This window comes from Gekko japonicus, unplaced genomic scaffold (assembly GCF_001447785.1).
Source record: "Gekko japonicus isolate JY-2015 unplaced genomic scaffold, Gekko_japonicus_V1.1 scaffold1491, whole genome shotgun sequence".
In the NCBI taxonomy this organism is placed as follows: Eukaryota; Metazoa; Chordata; class Lepidosauria; order Squamata; family Gekkonidae; genus Gekko; species Gekko japonicus.
The window spans coordinates 158,251-178,046 of record NW_015159755.1 but is presented as its reverse complement, the minus strand read 5'-3'; the positions used below and the strand labels follow the sequence as shown (position 1 = coordinate 178,046).

The 19,796-nt window shown below is 49.6% G+C and overlaps 1 protein-coding gene across 1 annotated transcript in view; it reads right to left on the bottom strand.

The window, feature by feature from the left end:
• ST6GALNAC6 (ST6 (alpha-N-acetyl-neuraminyl-2,3-beta-galactosyl-1,3)-N-acetylgalactosaminide alpha-2,6-sialyltransferase 6) overlaps positions 1-19,796 on the bottom strand; it is a 53,509-nt gene that overhangs the window by 8,447 nt on the left and 25,266 nt on the right. Inside the window, exons 2-4 of the mRNA XM_015405805.1 lie at positions 16,133-16,197; positions 9,177-9,356; positions 5,468-5,865 (exon numbers count right to left, since the gene is read on the bottom strand). Coding sequence (XP_015261291.1) covers positions 5,468-5,865; positions 9,177-9,356; positions 16,133-16,147 — 593 coding nt within the window. The 5' untranslated portion in view covers positions 16,148-16,197. The remainder of the gene's footprint in view (positions 1-5,467; positions 5,866-9,176; positions 9,357-16,132; positions 16,198-19,796) is intronic.

The window sequence follows — 19,796 nt, the reverse complement described above, 5'->3', positions numbered from 1 at the left end:
AACCGCTCTGAGACCCATTAGGGGTCATGGGCGGTATACAAATCACATGTAAATAAATAAAAATAATAAATAAAAAGGGATGCCCTACCATTTAACAGGCGTTAATTAAATCCTAATAACATCTCCATAAAATCAGAAAAGTATATGAATAATCTGAATTTAAAAAATCATTATATATCCCCATCCATACTGCACAAGAGACCACAGATCCGTCTTCCTCAGCTCAAAAATATGCAGTCGGCTTCTGTTCAGAAGTGACACCCTGAAGGCTTCCAAAACCAGCAAACACCCCCCCCCCGATTCAAATTATGAGCAGCGGATACTTTTCAGCACAGCGCCCTGTCTCAGAAGGCCACAAGGAGGGGACATCTCCTCCCAGGAAAGTGTGGCGGTTACACTGGGAGTCCCAGAGCGAAGCCCCCGCACTGCCATGGAAGCTTGCTGGGAGATCCTGAGCCAGTCACTATCTCTCTCGGCCTAACCGACCTCAAAGGATCGTCGTTACGAGGATAAAAAGGGAGGATAGGCAGGGGTCGTTTCGTAGAAAAAGAGCTAGGGGAACTCATTAGCATAACTCATTAGCATATGCCACACCCCCTGACATCACCGGAAGTGTGTCATAAGGCCACTCACCCCGCCCCCAACGGTCCCGGCCGTCGGTGCCGAGCCCCATGAGGGGCCCGGCGGTGGACCTGCAAGGTCGGCGGGAGTGCAAGGAAGCCCCACGAAGGCCCTCCCTGGCCCCAGGCAGGCAGGCAGGGGTGGGGAGAGGCAGGGAGGAAGCAACTTACCCTCCCTCTTCTCCTGCCTCCTCCTGGCTGAATGAGGGCCGGAAGCGGGGCGGCCGGAAGCAGGGGGTGGGGCTTCGTCATGTGCCCCGCCCTCCGTACCTCACCCGGGGGAACTGTGATCCCCCGCGTTCCCCCCCCGAAATGACCTCTGGCTGGTTCCCTGTGCTGATTCTGCCCTCCTTAGGACTGTGTTATTAATCGTTCTGTTCTGTATTACTTTAGTATGACAAAAATTCCACTCTGTATTTGTGATCATTAAGTTGCATTGAAATTTCCACTTCCTGAAAAGGGTGCATTAACGGTTGAGGGAGAACCTATCTTTTCCTGTCTGTGACCTTTATGAGTAATATGGGGTGCTTAAAGATAGTGAAGGAGTATCTACATTATGTCTCATGGAGCATGTATCTCATGTAGCAAGTAGGGTAGAAACTGAAATGACCTTTGTTCCCAACACTTAGATAGCTTAGCCAATGTCAACAATTTAGATAACACGTCTGGATAACCCTTAGTCCTTCCATTATTGTGAATAAATAGATTGTTTTGGAATTCATCTGTCCAGTTCCATTTCTGTTTGTAGTTTTCCTCCTCGTTATATCATCATGTTGACCCCTTAATCTCTTGGGCTGTTAGCACCAAGAAGATAGAGCATCACTTGCCCCAGAGTCCCTATCTATACCTTGTGGCTAATAGCCACTGATGGACCTCTGCTCCATATGCTTATCTAATTCTCTTTTGAAGCCGTCCATGCTTGTAGCCGCCACCCCCTCCTGTGGCAGTGAATTCCATGTGTTAATCACTCTTTGGGTGAAGAAGTACTTCCTTTTATCTGTTCTAACCCGACCGCTCAGCAATTTCATGGAGTGCCCACGAGTTCTTGTATTGTGAGAAAGGGAGAAAAGTACATCTTTCTCTACCTGCTCTTTCCCATGCATAATCTTATAACCCTCGATCATGTCACCCCTCGGTCGTCGTTCCTCCAAGCTAAAGAGCCCTAAGCGCTTTAACCTTTCCTTCTAGGGAAAGTGTTCCAACCCTTTTATCATTCGAGTTGCCCTTTTCTGCAGTTTTTCCAAAGCTATAATATCCTTTTTGAGGTATGGTTCCACTGCTAATTTCATTTCTGGGGCACATAGCTGGGAGTATCTCTAGCAAGCGAAGCTTCCAAGTCTGGCTCCTTCCATAAGGGCAGAGAGAGGAAGAGGGCTTTTGATACTTGTGAAAGGGATCCTGGCTCAGGCCAAAAGTCTGCAAGCCTACTAGCGGCCTGTGGTGGCAGCAGAGAGAACAGAGAAAGGGTGGAAGGATAAACTGGGAGAGGGGGGAAAATCCCCGTGGGGGGGTCGAATGGCTCCAGAGAACGCAAGGAGCGTCAATCCCTCATTCCCCAAGGTTTGCGGTTCCGCAGGGCCTGCGAGACGGAGCTCTTCCACCAGGCTTTCGACTAAGGAGCCGCCCTCACTATTACCACCAGCGAGCCCGGCCCTCTGCCTTAACATCTGCCTCGTGCCACTGAGTGACTTGGGAAGACCACTGAGCTGGAAACTGTCTGTTTACAGACATCTTTAGAACGCCACCTTAAGTAGCTGAATGAGCACTAGAGTGCCTTATGATTTTATGATGTTATTTGTATTGAATGGTTTTAACTGATTGTAGGTGTTTTTACTGGTAATTCTGTCCCAACTGTGTAAGCCGCCCCGAGCCTGTTCGTGGGGAGGGCGGGGTACAGAATGAATGAATGAATGAATGAATGAATGAATGAATGAATGAATAAAAACAAAAGGGCTCAAGAGAAGAAGAAGAAGAAGAAGAAGAGATTGGATTTATAACCCGCCCTTCACTTGGAGTGTCAGAGCAGCTTACAAACTCCTCTCCCTTCCCCTCCCCACAACAGACACCCTGTGAGGTGGGTGGGGCTGAGAGAACTCTGACACAAACTGCTCTTTTTCAAGGACAGCTGTGCCAGAGCTTGTGACTGACCCAAGGTCACATCAGCAGCTGCAAGTGGAGGAGTGGGGAATCAAACCCGGTTCTCCCAGATTAGAGTCCGCGCACTTAACCACTACACCAAACTGGCTCTCAGGTGAAGAAGAAGAAGAGGAGGAGGAGGAGATTGGGTTTATACCCCGCCCTTCACTGCCCAAAGGTGTCTCAGAGCGGCTTACAAACTCCTTTCCCTTCCCCTCCCCACAACAGGCACCCTGTGAGCAGTGTTCCCTCTAAGCTGAGTTAGTGTAAGCTAGCTCACAGTTTTTTTTACCCTCCGGCTCACACATTTTTGTCTCAGCTCAGGAAGGATGGGGCTCCAGAGCAAACTGATTTATGCAGTAGCCAAATCACCTGCTCACAACTTCAATACTGGTGGCTCACAAAGTAGAATTTTTGCTCATGGGACTCCACAGCTTAGGGGGAGCATTGCCTGTGAGGTAGGTGGGGCTGAGAGAGCTCTTATCAGAGCGACGGCTTGCCCGAGGTCATCCAGCCAGGTGCGGGTGGAGGAGTGGGGGAATCAAACCCCGTTCTCCCAGATTAGAGTCCGCGCACTCAACCACGACACTGTGCTAGTTCTGGCAAAGCCCCTCCCTTCATGGAACTGCCTCCCCACGGAGGTGAGGGCAGCACCGTCCCTGGGAATTTTTAGCAGGCTCTGCAGGCACTATATTGTGCTTTGTCGCCTTGTTTGTTTACTTAACTTATTTATTTGGTATAGTTTGGTATAGTGGTTAAGTGCGCGGACTCTAATCTGGGAGAACCGGGTTTGAGTCCCCACTCCTCCACTTGCACCTGCTGATGTGACCTTGGGTCAGTCACAAGCTCTGGCACAGCTGTCCTTGAAAAAGAGCAGTTTGTGTCAGAGCTCTCTCAGCCCCACCCACCTCCCAGGGTGTCTGTTGTGGGGAGGGGAAGGGAAAGGAGTTTGTAAGCCGCTCTGAGACTCCCTTGGGTAGTGAAGGGCGGGGTATAAATCCAATCTCTTCTTCTCTTCTTCTTATAGTCCATCTTTCCCGTTGGGACTCAAGGCGGCCGACTCAGAGCGAGTCAATGCAGTCAACAGGGCGGGATGTTCAATAAGCAATGCAATAGGATCGGGGTTCTGGAACCAATCAGAAACCTCAAAAATAGAACTGAAGCAAAGCATAAATACGAACACGACACATCAAAGGATGCAAAGATGACATCACGCCCTGTACTGAACGATTCACAAAATTACTCGGATAAATTATTAGGGACTGTGGTCTACTCACTACTGCGTTTAGCTTGTCTAGTCTGGGGAGGAAGGAACTGGGGGTTTTATTGCCCTTTGACAATTTATTTATCAGCTTTATGTTGTCGGTGTATAAGTTTCAGCACCTAGATCTCCAGGATCTACTTGACAGCTGACAACTGTAATAATCCAGATACAGCCAGTTTGGACTGGGCAAAGCTGAAGCACAGTCAGCAGGAGTCAGCACTGTTCTGATTGGCTGGACATATGTATATATGTAGAAATGTACCACTGTATATTTCCCCCCTTGATGGTGGATGGAGTCTGGCGAGGCACTTTGTCTGAGAGCTGTATATATTGTAAATAAATTCCTGTACATAATTACCACTGGACTGAGTAAGTGTGGTTTACTATTGGAAGCCTCTGGTGAGAGAAAGACTGCTGTGAGTGCAAAACAGGTTCGAGGTGCTGGTTCACACAAACACACGCACTGCGCGACATATGTATGCTCTATCTTTCTCTCCCGGCAGGGACACAAAGTGGCTTACATCATTCTCCACTCCTCCATTTTATCCTGCCTTGAGCTACGGAGAAAGGCGGGATATAAATGTTTCGATAAATAATCACTCTTTGGTTGGCTGCCTGAGACCACAGAGCCGACTGTCGATCACAATACTGAGAGAGGCCCTGACCTGGACAGCCCAGGCAAGCCCGATCTCGTCAGATCACGGAAGAGAAGCAGGGCTGACCCTGGCAAGCACTTGGTAGGACGACCTCCAAGGAATATCAGGGCTGGGACGCAGAGTCAGGTTATCAAGCCACCTCTCTGAAACATCCTAGCCCCACTTGGGTGTCGCCAGAAGTCGCCATGAATTCCAGGCTCACAAACACATACACACAAACACACACACACACACACACACACACACAAAGAAAGAAAAACATGAGGAGGAGGAGGAGGAGACTGGATTTATACCCCGCCCTTCACTCGGCGTCTCAGAGCAGCTTACAATCTCCTTTCCCTTCCTCTCCCCACAATGGACATCCTGTGAGGTAGGTGGGGCTGAGAGAACTGCTCTTGAGAGAACAGCTTTGAGAGAACCTGTGACTGACCCAAGGTCACCCAGCTGGCTGCATGTGGAGGAGCGGGGGATCAAACCCAGTTCTCCAGATTAGAGTCCGCCGCTCTTAACCACTACCCCAAACTGGCGGTGGACCAATGGCCCGACTCAGTAGAGGGCGGCTTTTTGTGAGCTCTCTGCTACCAGTCCTCCGTAACAGACTTGCTTGAGGACTGTCCCACAAGGATGGACTTTCCCAAACACCCTCAAGTATACACCTACTTCGCACCTTGTGGCAATGAGTTCCACAAGTGAAAGGTGCTGCTAGCATCTTTCCTCTTCCCTCTCCTTGGCAAGGCTAATCTGGAAACGGGGCTACAAACGAGAGGCCAGAGAGACCTGTGCAGCTTTACCTGTCCTTTCCGGTCTCTTTCCTGAACAGGTTGTCAAACTGGTTCATGCGCTTGCTGGAAGCGACGAAAGCTGACATGTTGGGGAACGACGTGCTGACCCGCTGGATGACCTTGTTGAAGAGCTGCTGCATCCTGACGGGAGGCCCCCAGAAGATCAAGATGTTGTCCGGAGTCTTGTTGACAAACTCCTGCGGCCTCTTCAGGACCCTGTAGAGACTCGAATGGGCTACCACCCGGAAGGTGGTCTTGTTGCCAACATCTGCTTCGTACCCCGTGGTAGGAGCATCGTTCATGCGGACTGTGCACTCCGTCCGGTCGATTTCTGGACCCAGTTTGCTCCCAAGGAGGTGGCTGGAACTGGTGATAATGGCACACTGGTTGCAGTGACGGTCCAAGGTCTGGGAAGAGAGCAAAACTCATGTGCATCGATTGGCTACACAGGCAAGTTTCCCGGAAAAAGCAAACAGCGGCTCCCTGGGGACATTTCAGATGGGGAAAACAGCACAGCGGGGAAGGTTTATTTATTTATTTATTTATTTATTATTTATTAATCAGACTTATACCCCGCCCTCCCCCGTAGGGCTCAGGGCGGCTAACAAGGCAAGAAATCTTGCAACAGTAAAACATAATTCATATAGTTAAAACAATTATACAATCTAAAACCAATCCCAGTACAAATTTAAATTTAAAGTGCTCGTTGATCTTCATTTCCAAAAACCCCAAAGATGACGGGCCAAGTCCAGAGGTTCCCCATAGTCGTTCAGTGGATTCAACATTTATTCAGATGTTCAAGAATTCAGATGTTTCCTTCCTAGGGCCTCTTCCACCCCCCATGGTGACAACATAGCAGGGGGTGGGGGTGGGGCGGCGGCCCCTACTCGAAAGCCTGGTGGAAGAGCTCCGTCTTGCAGGCCCTGCGGAACTGCATCAGCTCCCTCCCTCCACGGACCTGTTCCATATTGGGCCCAGGCAAACCTAGGAAATAAGTTCTGAGCGGGGCTCTTTTTGTAGCAGGAACTCCTTTGCATATTAGGTGACACACACCCCTAACGTAGCCAATCCTCCAAGAGCTTACAGTTGCCCCTGTAAGAAGAGCTCTGTAAGCTCTTGGAGCATTGGCTACATTAGGGGTGTGTCGCCTAACATGCAAAGGAGTTCCTGCTACAAAAAGAGCCCTGATTCTGCACTGAACTCCCAGGGCACATCCGTAAATAGGACCTGAAGCAGACAGAAGAACTTCGTAACAGGCATTTATTTATTGCTTACAGTTTATTTCTTGGCTTCAGTTATACCCTGCTTTTTCTCCCCAATGTGGACTCAAAGTGGCCTTCTCCGTATGAACTTCATGACAACTCTGTGAGGCTGTGCAACTAGCCCCGGATCACAGAGGAGGAGGAGGAGGAGGAAAACGAGGAAGAGGAAGAAGAGGAGAACGAGAAGGAGGAAGAGGAAGAAGAGTTGGTTTTATACCCCACCCTTCACTCGGAGTCTCAGAGTGCCTTACAATCACCTTCCCTTCCTCCCCCCACAACAGACAACCTGTGAGGCAGATGGGGCTGAGAGGGCTCTGACATCAGCTATGCTGCTGCCCTGGCAGGTGGAAGGGGGATGGCGGCTGATGTATGGCCTGCTGGAATCTTAGCTTTCGTTGTCTTATCTGTTAGTCTGGGCCTGTGACCTTGGCAGAGCCCCCCAGTAGGTCCACTGTGGCGACAGGCCAGGCCAAGATGCCCTTTGGCCTCTTTCCTAAGGAGAAAGGGGGGGGCTCACCCTCCTGCAATATTTAAAGGGCCCTCCAGGTGATTGGCAGGCCATGTGCTCCCCGCCGATCAGCGGAAGGGCCCTTTAAGTCTTGCAGGAGGGGAGGGAGAGGGGTGGCTGCCGGCGGCTGGGCTTGGGGGTGGATTGGAGCTGACATAAAAATAGTGGCAGCCCCACCAGCCCCACCAGCAAAAGATTTTGCCCCACCAAGCCACAAAATCCTGGCTATGGGCCTGATCTTGGCTAGAGTCCTCCTTCCATCCAGCCCAACTTGTAGCCAGCTCTAGAAGCTTGTGGCCACTGAGACTGATAACTTCAGGCCCGTAGCTACCGTGGGGCCCGTGGGGCCCATGGGGCCCGCCCCTCCCCATGGTTTTTACGTGCCCCTCCCCAATCCTCGTCTCCCCCCCCCACATCTCTGCCCTCAGCCCAGCAGCCAGTGACTCCATGCCGCCTGCTGCTGCTCCTGGGTGCCTGCCTCCCTCATTCCCTGCCACGGCCAGCCGGGCTCCCGCGAGGAGGAGGAGGAGGAGGAGGCACCCGCACCCTGCTCTCTCTTTGCCTCCAGAATGCCTCCACCCGTCTGAGAGGCGACCCTTCCCCCAGAAACAATCCTGAGGAAGAGAGAAAGTGCGCGCAGAGCAGCCAGGAGGGAAAGCAGCAGGCAGCAGAAACTGCGGAGGTTTGCTTCGGAGGGTCGAAAATCCTCCTGATCTTTCTTTGGGATCGCAACCGGGAAGGCAAAGCTTCCCTCCCGATCCTACCCACTCACCTACCCCGGTCTCCAAAGAGCCAGCAGAGATCCGCTGGTCTGTTCAGCCAAGGTCAATTTCAATGCCCGGCTCTGGTCAGTTTCACTTCTCTTGCTCCTTGGCACCGCGTTCAGAGGAGCGATAGGCGACGAAGTTTTCTCCGTTCCCGAAGGGAGACTGGGATACAAGATCCCCACTAACCAAATGCGGCGCTGCTGGAGATTCCGACTGCGTCCGACGAAGGGGGCTCACGTCTTAGGAGTTCCACCAATTAAATTAAAGTTAATTTAATTAACTTTGATTTAATTGGCTGGTGCCCCCCCCCCAGGCCCCCTCCCCAAAAACTCATTAGCTACGGGGCTGGATAACTTTATCCAAATAGTTTTGAAAGCTGCCTCGAAGACCTAAATAAGGGGTATACAGGATATAAATCTTTGAACTGAATAAACATGTACATTTTCCCCACATGTTCCCCCAAGGGCACTACGGTCGGGGAACCAAAATCTCCTGGATGTTTCAGGCCCCAAGACCATCAAATTCGCGATGACCAGGGCTAGGGCGTTTTCGGTGGCGGCTCCTATCTGGTGGAACGAGCTCCCAGAGGAGATCCGGGCCCTGCGGGACCTCGTACAGTTCCACAGGGCCTGTAAGACGGAGCTCTTCCACCAGGCTTTCAAATAGGAGCCGCCACCACCACTGTTCCATCAACGCCCTATAATTTCCGCACATTGCCACCGCTGGTGCGGGTACCATCAGAGGGAGTGGGACGTGCTTAGGGGACAACAGTGGGGATATGCACTGTTAGGTAGCCATATCATCAAGAACACCATCTTGACTTTAACATTTGGAAGTGAGTAGGGGAGCACCGAAAATGTTTTTATGAACTCTGTTTAATTATTTAATTGTTTATTCTGTATTTTTAGTCAGTATTTTATTGTTTTATTGTTATTACTTGGCGTTATGCCTCTGTTAGCTGCCGTGAGCCTTCGGGGAGGGCGGGATATAAATCCAAATAAATAAATAAAATAATTTTTTTTAAAAAAGGTTCACTGTGCAAAGTCAATTGGGGAAATGGGGAAATGATAGCAGCTCTGGCACGTGAAAACCCCAAGTTTCATGTCTGCAAGAGAGGACGGGGTTCCCTAACAAGACATTTTTTTCCTTGTGCAGCTAAAAGTTCCAGACGCTCTGAGTACCTTGTTCCCAGCCACAGGGAGGTATCCGTTTTTCACTCCCCATTCCTTCAGGCTAGAAGGAAGAGGGATCTTTCCTCCCGAGGAGGTGTAGTGGAAGTCTTCACTCCTGCTGTTGGAGCTGTAGATGATCAGCAGCGTAACCAGACCGAACAGGATGAGAAAGACCGCGGCACGAGGACTCTGCAGGTGCAAAGAGAGAGGAAACGGCCAAAGATCAGGGAGGTGAAACAGCCCAGCACCTGGTGACACCCGTGTGGCTCCCAGACAGATTTCACACATATTTCGACCTGCACGTGTGAACGTCAGAAAAGCAGTTTTAACTCCCCTTACGGGAGGGTTTCTAACACCAACCACAGTCATATAGGAAGACACATTTACAAGTGCATTTCAACTTCTGTGCATTTTTGCTGTCACCTGTTGTTCCAGGTTTGAAGAAATCCCAAGGAAACAATATGTGAGATCCAAGTCTGCTTACAAGGAAATTTTTGATAAAGCACCAAAGTTACAGAAAATGTAACTCTAAGCTTCAATCAGCTGCGCCTCGAGTGAGCACACACACAGCGAAACTTAGCCAAACCTCAAGACTACAGGCATAACTAAAACTACACACCTTATGCAATAAATGCTGTCTACCAGTCAAATAATCATTAATTAAGCTATCCTAAACACTTGGACGGGCCAGGTCAACTTGCAAGAAACAACCTAGGCTGGTAACAAGCATGAAAGAGAGGACACTTCCCTTGGAAGCAGCTAAATACCATCCTCTCACAAGACTGAGGGGCAACTAAGCACCAGCATGTAAGAAGGATGGAGTTACGCAGGCCATAAACCTGTGAACAGATGTATTCTGTCCACCCACTAGGAAATCTGCATGTTTCAGAATGACTTTTTCACATTTTCACCTCTTTTATCAGTTTGGTGTAGTAGTTAGGAGCGTGGACTCTAATCTGCGAGAAACGGGTTTGATTCTCCACTCCTCCAGCTGCTGGTGTGACCTTGGGTCAGTCACAAGTTCTTTCAGAGCTGTTCTCACACGAGCAGTCCTCAAAAGGGCTCTCAGCCCCACCTACCTCACACAGGGAGTCTGTTGTGGGGAGGAGAAGGGAAAGGAGATTGTAAGCCGCTCTGAGACTCCTTCAGGTAGTGAAGGGCGGGGTATAAAGCCAATATCTCTTCCCCCTCTTCTTCTTCTATATGAGGAAAGGGCTTGCAAATATCACAATATCACTGATTCCTAATTTCCTTCTCCTTCCCTTTCCCCCTCCTTTCGGTCCATTCTCCCATGAAACTGACATGGTTTCAGCAAAGTTTTGACCATTTCCTCAAGGTTTGAAAAATACCGCTACTTCATGGAAGTAAAAAACACACACACAATAACCAATAAGTAAATCCAGTCACCATCTTCGGCTTTTACAACTTCACTTTCAATTACCGTCACTACACATCTGCAGCATTCACTTTGCAGCGCCTTAAGTGACTTCTCTGTGCTGTGCTAGCTTTACACATTGCTTTGGAACTCTAATCAAAGACGCTAGCCCAACAACATACACAAAAGTTACCATTCTACCAAAAAAAAAAAGTTACGAACACACCTGCCCACACATACTCTATGGCCCCGATCACACGGGAGGTTTTGGCCCGGAAGAGGGACGGATCGGGGGTGCAGCAAACGGGCGCGATCCCACCGCAACATCTGGGAATTGACGCGCACCCGTTCCCAATCCGTCCCTTCAGAACGAAAATGCGGTGCAAAAAAGAACCTACTAGCTGGTAGGACTTACCTGAAGCACCGCAGCAAGCGCGGCCGTGAGATCGCCGGCGCGCTCGTCTGCAGGAGCAATTGAGGCTCCCGGCCAATCTGCGCACACGTACACATGCGCAGTTCGGCTGCCCGCTCTCCTTTCAGTGGCTTCCCCCCGGCATCTGATCGTGCCGGGGAGGAACTGTGCGGCGTCTCAGGGGATCTGTGTGATCCCGCCGCCACGTGTCTCTTTTGAGGCGGCTTTGAAAAGCCGCACTTTGGCCGTACTCCCCCCCCCCCCGTGTGGCAGGGGCCTTAGTTGTTTAGGGCATATTGTTAGGGCATATTGATGACACAACGAAATCAGGCCAGCCTAGCAGACAAGCTCCCTAAAACAATGAGCCCAGAAAAGCTGAACCTACAAACTTTTATTATTGCATGGAAGGAAAGCAGTCTCCAGTCTCAGACTTCAGAAGCATGTGCTTTCTTACTCAGTATCCAGCAACGATGCACATACAACACCACTGGCTACATTGCCTCTACCTTCCCAGGAGCTCCAACGCATATCAATGTTTTAGTGCTAGTGCACTAGGGCAGGAACCTCGGATGCACTCCGGAGAGCCTGCTGTGCTCTTTTGGCGGGATTAAGCACATGACTGTTGTTTTTAAATCACAGAAGCATTATGGTTTCTCCGGATGTTATGCACGGTCTGAGCCATTTGCGCTTCTATGGCTTTGTCACTCCCCAGCGCTTGGGTTGTCTCTCTATTCCAGTTCCATCGGTGGCTTAGCCAGGTTGACACTGAATCAGAGCAATAAATAATTAACCCACAAATGGAAAGTAGGAAGCACCAGAGAGAAACATGCAAGCTAGGCATGAAATCCGGCCAACCTGAGCACTGAGAAAATTAAAAGGTAATAAGAGCATAAGAGAAGCCAGTGCTGGATCAGGCCAATGGCCCATCCAGTCCAACACTCTGTCACACAGTGGCCAGAAATACCAGGTGTCATCAGGAGGTCCATCAGTGGGGCCAGGACACTAGAAGCCCTCTCACTGTTGCCCCCCCCCCGCCCAAGCACCAAGCACAAATGCGAACTTTTCACCCCCAAAATGGGGAAAGGGGAGCTGCATTAGAATACAGTGCAGTTTAATATACTTGCTTATTGGCTCAGTGTAGCTTCGGAGCCAGGAACCTTCTGTTCAAATGTCCTCTAAGTCATGACCTCACTTCGGCAATTCGCCCTCATCCAAGGCTCAGTGGCTGGGACTCCACATGTGTGTAGCCCCCAGTCGGATACTTAGAACACCACTAACCACTTCAGTGAGGAAGAGAAAACAGGCCGGGGGATTACAATCCATTCGGCATTTCAGCACAACGTGAAACTCTCACCAGTTACCAAACCAAATCGGAATTTCCAGCAACCGAAGGCTTCTGTAAAGATTTCTGCAAAGAGCTCTACCCCCCTGCCCCCCAAGGTCCAGTAAAATAAGAGCTTGGTGGATTGTCCATGTTCTTTGACAATGGCAGGGGTCATTTCCTGCCGGAGCACCCCAGAGCGGCACTCCGGCAGTAAGGTGCCCAGGCCCTGCCCCCGGCCTTTCCCGGCCGCCGGCTGCATGGCACCTGGAAAAGATCGGGCAGGGGAGCCAGGCATGTCTGCTTCCCTGCCCTCCCCCTCTCCAGCCAGCCCACCGCGGCGGGTTGGCTGGAGAGGGGAAGGGGAGGCGGGCAGACATGGCCCCTTTCCCTCTGAGCCTCTCCGCTTTTGCGGAGAAACTCGGAAAGGGAGGGGGATTTAAACTCATTTGCATCTGCCTTAACTCATTTTCTCCTGCCAACCTAGCAGTTTGAAAGCAAGAAATTGCAAGTAGATAAATAGGTACCACTTCGGTGGGAAGGTAACAGCGTTCCATGCGCCTTGGTGTTTAGTCATGCCGGCCACATGACCACGGAAACGTCTTCGGACAGCGCTGGCTCTTTGGCTTTGAAACTGAGATGAGCACCGCAACCCTAGAGTTGGATTCGACTGGCTTTCGAGCAAGGGAGACCTTTACTTTTAATTCATATTAAACATGCATGCCCTTTGTGAGGGGATGTGGCATATGCAAATGAGTTATGCAAATTAGCTCCTGCACATCTTTTTCTAGGAAATGACCCCTGGACAACGGTCATTGTCCTTATTTACACCAGGGGTCGCCAACCTTTTTGAGCCTGCAGGCACCTTTGAAATGCTGATTCAGTGCAGTGGACGCAGCCACAAATGGCTGCCACAGAACTGCTGCTGCAGGAGGCAGAGCCAGTCAGAAAATGGCTGCCCCCAGTTTGCCTTCGGTCATGGAGCGAAGATCCTTGTGCTGTCGTGGCAGCTCCTGTCAAAGCTACGACCAATCAGAAGCCTTGCTGGACAAAAGACCTACCTGGCCCCACCCACTTTAGAAAAACACTTGGCGGCCACCAGGAAAGGTGTACCTGATGTACCTTTTCCTTGTCCCAAGTTTGAAAAGATGTGAAGTGAGCTCTAACCACAGGTTTAGGTAAAGGTAAGGTAAAGGTTTCACTTGCTCGAAAGCCAGTCGAATCTGACTCTAGGAATGCGGTGCTCATCTCCGTTTCCAAGCCAAAGACGTTTCCGTGGTCATGTGGCCGGCATGACTAAAGTCCAAGGCACACGAAACGCTGTTACCTTCCCACCGAAGCGGTACCTATTTATCGACTTGCAATTTCTTGCTTTCAAACTGCTAGGTTGGGCAGGAGCTGGGGCCAGAGATGGGAGCTCACTCCATCATGCAGCACTCGGGTCTCGAACTGCCGAGCCACTGACCTTCCGGTCTGCAGTTCAGCGTCTTAACCACTTGAGCCACCGCATCCCCTACAATCACAGGTTTGCATTTGCAGGAACTTAAAGCAGCTGCAAACTTCTACTAAAGATGAAACTAATTTTGTGTGCGGTAGGCTTGACATCTCTGCAAGGGTGATATTTTACTCGATACATTTTTTAAAAGGCTCTGGAGATGGGATACCCCATGTACCCTGTTTCCCCGAAAATAAGACCTACCCAAAAAATAAGCCCCTGCAGGACTTCTATGCATTTGTGGTATAAGCCCTAGTGTGTCTTCTTGAGAAAAAATAAATACAAGACAGTGTCTTATTTTCGGGGAAACACGGTAGATGCCCCGTGAGCTCCTTGGGGAAAGGGTGGGATTGTTACTGAGTATTGTTACTCAACGTTACGCCCCACCTTTTCCCCAAGGAGCTCAGGGTACACGATATATCCCGTTCCATCTTCACAACAACACCGTGCAGGAGGTTAAGCTGAAATGTGGCAGGCGGAGATTCAAACCCAGGTCACAGAGAATGTCTATGACTTCATGCACACTTGGGCTGAACCCTGGCTTTAAATCCAGGTTCTAACACGAGACGATGGGCTGTCCCAGGGGCACCTGAGATCTACTGTTCCTGATGGGAGCAGATCCTCCCACCTGCTTCCCTTTCCAATAAGAGGTCTTAGTATACACTAGACTGAACTGGAAGTAAGGTTGCCAACTCTGGATTGTGAAATCCCTGGAGATTTGGGGGTACAGCCTAGAGACAGCAGGGTGTGTGGGAGGAGAGGTTATGTCAGCAGGGTATAATGCCACAGAGTCCCCCCCTCCGCATTGGCCATTTTCTCCAGTGGAACTGATTTCTATAGCCTGGAGAGCAGTTGTAATTCAGGGAGATAGCCAAACCCTACCTGGAGGGTTATTATCCCTTGCCTTTTAGCCTTTTGATACTGTCCATGGGGTTTTCTTGGCAAAGATAGTGGAGTGGGTTGCCGTTTCCTTCTCCAGGGGATCACGCTCGGTCTGAGTTCTCTGCTGTGGCCTGTCCGTCTTGGGTGGCCCTCCACGGCATAGCCCACAGCTTCATCGGACCACGCAAGCCCCCTCGCCACGACAAGGCAGTGATCCATGAGTGCCGAAGAATAGATTCTTTTGAGCTATGGTGCTGGAGAAGACTCTTGAGAGTCCCTTGGACTGCAAAAAGATCGAATCAGTCAATCCTAAAAGAAATCAAACCTGACCAAGGCTCCCTCGAAGCTGTGGAGTCCTGTGAACAAAAATTCTACTTGGTGAGCTCCTGGCATTAAAGTTGTGAGCGAGCGATTTGGCTGCTGCATGAATTGGTTTGCTCTGGAACCATCCTTCCTGAGCTAAGACAAAAATCTGTGAGCCAGAGGCTAAAAAACTGTGAACTAGCTCACACTAACTCAGCTTAGAGGGAACACTGACCCTGACTGTTCCCTGGAACGCCAGATAATGAAACTGAAGCTCAACTACTTTGGCCACCCAATGAGAAGGGAGCCCTCACTGGAGAAGACCCTGATGCTGGGAAAGACTGAAGGTCAAGAAGACGGGGACGGCAAAGGATGAGATGGTTAGACAGTGTCACAGATGCAACGAACATGAAATTGAGCCAACTTCAGAGGACGGCGGAAGACAGGAGGGCCTGGCGTGATCTGGTCCATGGGGTCGCGAAGAGTCGGACTCGACTGTGCGACTGAACAACAACAACAACAACAACAATTCCTTGTCTTTAATTATTAGCCACATTGCTACAATGTCTGGCTGATGTGAAAAATGGATATGCTCTTGTTACTTACCTTCATATCTTTTCTGCTATTAATCCATGAACCACTGTTGGTTTTAAACCTTTTAAATGCTGTTTTACGTTTACATACAAAGCCACCTCAAACGCCTTCTCAGACTAAACGTTTCAGGATTGATATTAACGCTTAATACTACACTGGATTTGCCAGACGCCTTGAATGCACTACAACAATTGGACCACAGTTCCCAAGATGCAACATGATCATGCACACGAGGTCAGTATCGTCAATCAACACTTGCCCACCATGATTAGGGACAGGAGAGAATGCTTGGGAAAGACGGGAGGCTCACCAAGAGAAAGCGGCAGCTATTTACAACTCAAGCCAAGAGAGTTCCCTCTAAGCCTTGGAGTCTTGTGAGCAAAAATTCTACTTTGTGAGCTACCGGCATTAAAGTTGTGAGCAAGTGATTTGGCTACTACATGAATTAGTTTGCTCTGGAGCCCCATCCCTTCCTGAGATGGGACAACAATGTGTGAGCCAGAGGCTAAAAAACTGTGAGCCAGCTCACACTAACTCAGCTTAGAGGGAACACTGGAGGGGGGCTCACCCAAGCACGTCTTACCGCACTGTTCTCCATGTTGTTCTCCCAGCTTTAAGTTGTCGCCTTGATCAGTGTGACTCGGGCACCTGCAAAAAGGCAGAGGAATAGGGTTACCTTGAGGCACATGGTCCCAGCACAATGCAGTCCCTAGAGTGCGGCACTAGGACTTGAGGGACCCACGTTTGGTGTAGTGGTTAAGTGTGCGAACTCTAATCTGGGAGAACCGGGTTTGATTCCCCACTCCTCCACATACAGCCAGCTGGTGTGACCGTGGGTCAGTCACAAGCTCTGGCACAGCTGTCCTTGACAAAGAGCAGTTTGTGTAAGAGCTCAGCCCCACCCACCTCACAGGGTGTCTGTTGTGGGGAGGGGAAGGGAGAGGAGTTTGTAAGCTGCTCTGAGACTCCAAGTGAAGGGCGGGGTATAAATCCAATCTCTTCTTCTTCTTCTTCTTCAAGTTCGAATCCCCACTCTGCCATGGACTGGGTGACCTTGGGCCAGTCGCTTTCTCGGCCTAAGCTACTTGGATTGCTGCTGAGAGGATAAAACAGAAGAGGGGATGTCGAGGAGAGAGAGTGAAAATAATTTCCAGAGCTGTTTGAATTCTTTATTGTATAATTGCAGTTCTCCAGGATCTAAGGCGGTAGGTGTCCCCCGTCCCCCCAGCCTTGCAAGTAGAGATCGTTTTCAGTGGAGGAGCTGGGGATTGAACCTGGGTCCTTCTATGGGCAAAGCATGTGCAAACCGGCCTAAGGACATCCCAGGGTTGACGATGTGTCTTCTATCAGGCCCTGTTATTTATATGCCATCTTTCCAGAAAATATTCCGCCACGGCAACTTGCAAGAGAACGAAAACAGTATAAAACAGGCAGCGCAAATCAACACAATGAAAAAGCAGCCAATCAAAAACAACAATGAAACAATGGAAAAGAGCAAGAGCGCCTTGAAGACTAACAAAATTTGTGGCAGGGTAGGCGTTTTCGTGAGTCACTGTTCACGTCTTCGGATATCAGACTCACAAAAGCTCCTGCCATGCCACAAATTTTAGTCTTCAAGGTGATCCTGGACTCTTGCTCTCGTCTACTGCTACAGACAAACAAGGCTAACCATCTTGAACTAATGATAAAAACAAGACAGGCTGGCAACAGTAAAACAGGAAAGGATCCATAAAAAAACAAGAAAAGTCAGGGTCAGATTACAAAAACAATAAAACTGCCCGTCAAATACAAGAGTCCAAAAATGACATTGAGGAGTGGTTCTCAATCTGTAGCACCCTGCAGACCAGGGTTTTTTTTAATTTTTAAATGTTCATGGCTTCCCCCAAGCTCACCACTTTATTCTCTCACTGGCATTTGGCAGGCAGTCCTTTTTCAAAGAGCACGCAGCAAGCCACATATGCCCAAGAAAGGCATCATCTAGCATCCTCGGAACAGTACTCTGATATCCTTATCAGCTACATGTCAAAAGCAAGTTAAGAAAAAAATGTTATTGTTTGTGCAAGGTCAAGCACAGGAACCAGCTGATTCTATAGCACCACAAGTCAAAACCCCGCGTTCTACTCCGTCCCAGTCCTTGACTGGAAGGGGTTTTGTGCAGGAGAGACAGCAAGATTCTTCCTTATCGGTTGATAAGTTCTAGCTAGAGGCCAGCAGAACTGGCTGGGAAGGGGTCTAGAAAAAATGTCAGAGAGCTCCTGACAGAAACAGAAAGAGACAAGCATCACACGAAATCTGAACTTCTGATAACACTGAAAATTGCCATTAGCTAGCAGTTCGAAAGCAAGAAATTGCAAGTAGATAAATAGGGACCACTTCGGTGGGAAGGTAACAGCGTTCCGTGCGCCCTGGTGTTTAGTCATGCCGGCCACATGACCACGGAAACGTCTTCGGACAGCGCTGGCTCTTCGGCTTGGAAACGGAGATGAGCACCGCAACCCTAGAGTTGGACTCGACTGGCTTTCGAGCAAGGGAACCTTTACCTTTACCTTTATTATATACGCACATTTTGCTGCAAATTACACTCTTAAGCACGGTATGTTTCCCTCAAGCTTCTGCACAGCATCGTCATTTGTTTGATCTAAAAATCAGGTGACCACAGGCAGAGGTCGATGTATGAACTCTCACCCTTTGACAGGAGGAGGATCTGATTCTTGTGGGCTCAGTTTTCACGTCAGCTGAATGGGGGACAAGAGGCGCTTGCCCTCTGTCCTTCCAAAAAACTTGCGGACCCCCTTTACTTTAATTAGACTGCTCTGACAGCCAGTTCAGCTCTGAACAGTGTCACACTAAGACTAAAAAGAGAAAGAAATGTATTTAATACACGTGTCTAGGTAATATAAAAATGTAATGATTTTTAAATCGACTGAGAAAAGAACTAGGCAACTGACAATGTAATATTATAACCCACCCCTGCTAAAAGTAACTCAAATCATCCAGTTCACACCTAGAGTCCTGGGTATAAGGTTTTATCCAACTAACTCTTGCCTCGTGTTAAGCAAATCACAGTCGAACAGGAGGTGTTGAAGGGTCTCTATTTGGCCAACATCGCATTGGCACAGTCGCTCAGAGTAAGGCACCTTATTTAAGCGTCCCTGGCCCCGGTCACACGGGAGGTTTAGGGAAGGAAGAGGGACGGATCGGGGGCGCAGCAAACGGGCGCGATCAAACCGCAACATCTGGGAAGCGGCACACACCCGTCCCTGATCCAGCCCTTCAGGCCGAAAATACGCATAAAAAAAAGAACCTGCTAAAGAGCAGGACTTACCTAAAACGCCGCAGCAGGCGCGGCCGTCGGATCGCCGGCGCGGCCGTCTGCAGGAGCAATCGAGGCTCCCAGCCGAACTGCGCATGGGCACACATGCGCAGCCGGCGGCCTCGCGCTCCCTTCCGTGGCTTTCTCCCTGGCATCTGACCGTGCCAGGGAGCAACTGCGCGACGGCTCACGGGATCTGTGTGATCCCGCCGCCGCGTGTCTTCTTTTGGTGCGGCTTTCAAAAGCCGCACTTTGCCCGCATCAATTTCCCCCCGTGTGGCAGCTCCCCTGATGGAATAGCATCCAATCTAGCCAGCATAAATAATCATCTGTAACCTGGAACTGTCAGGAAATCAAAACAGGCTGGAAGAGATTGTGGTAACATTAAACCTAAATGTAAAGGTGAGCATACTCTGCTGTGCTCTTATCATGGTACTTCTAGTATCCAATTGTTCCAGACAGCATAAGATTGAAGAGACCGCAGCTGAAGGCCCTTGTTGTTTCAGATCACAAGGGAAGATTCCTAGAGTCCAGATACGACTTTCAACCAATGTGCCCCACGGGCTTTGGTAAGAGCCGGCTTGCAATGTAAATATCCATTTGACTCTGTGGGGAATAAAATCTTGACCCAGAATCTAAAGGTTGCAGCCCAGATCCGAGCTTCGACTTATGGACCTCATGAAATACCCTCACAGACCCTCCAGGGTTTCCTGAACCCCAGTACAAAGAAACAGTTGTGTGGAAGCCATTAGGATAGACAACGCAATATTAACATGAGTAAAAGTATTAAAACGTGGCGAGGAAAAGATGAGCAAGAAGACTAAAAGCCTGGGCGAATAAATCCAGCATCTCTCGGCCAAAATGGATGCTGTTTTATTTTATCCTGTACAGTTGCTATGGCTTTTTTGCTAATGCAATAAATATTATTATTATT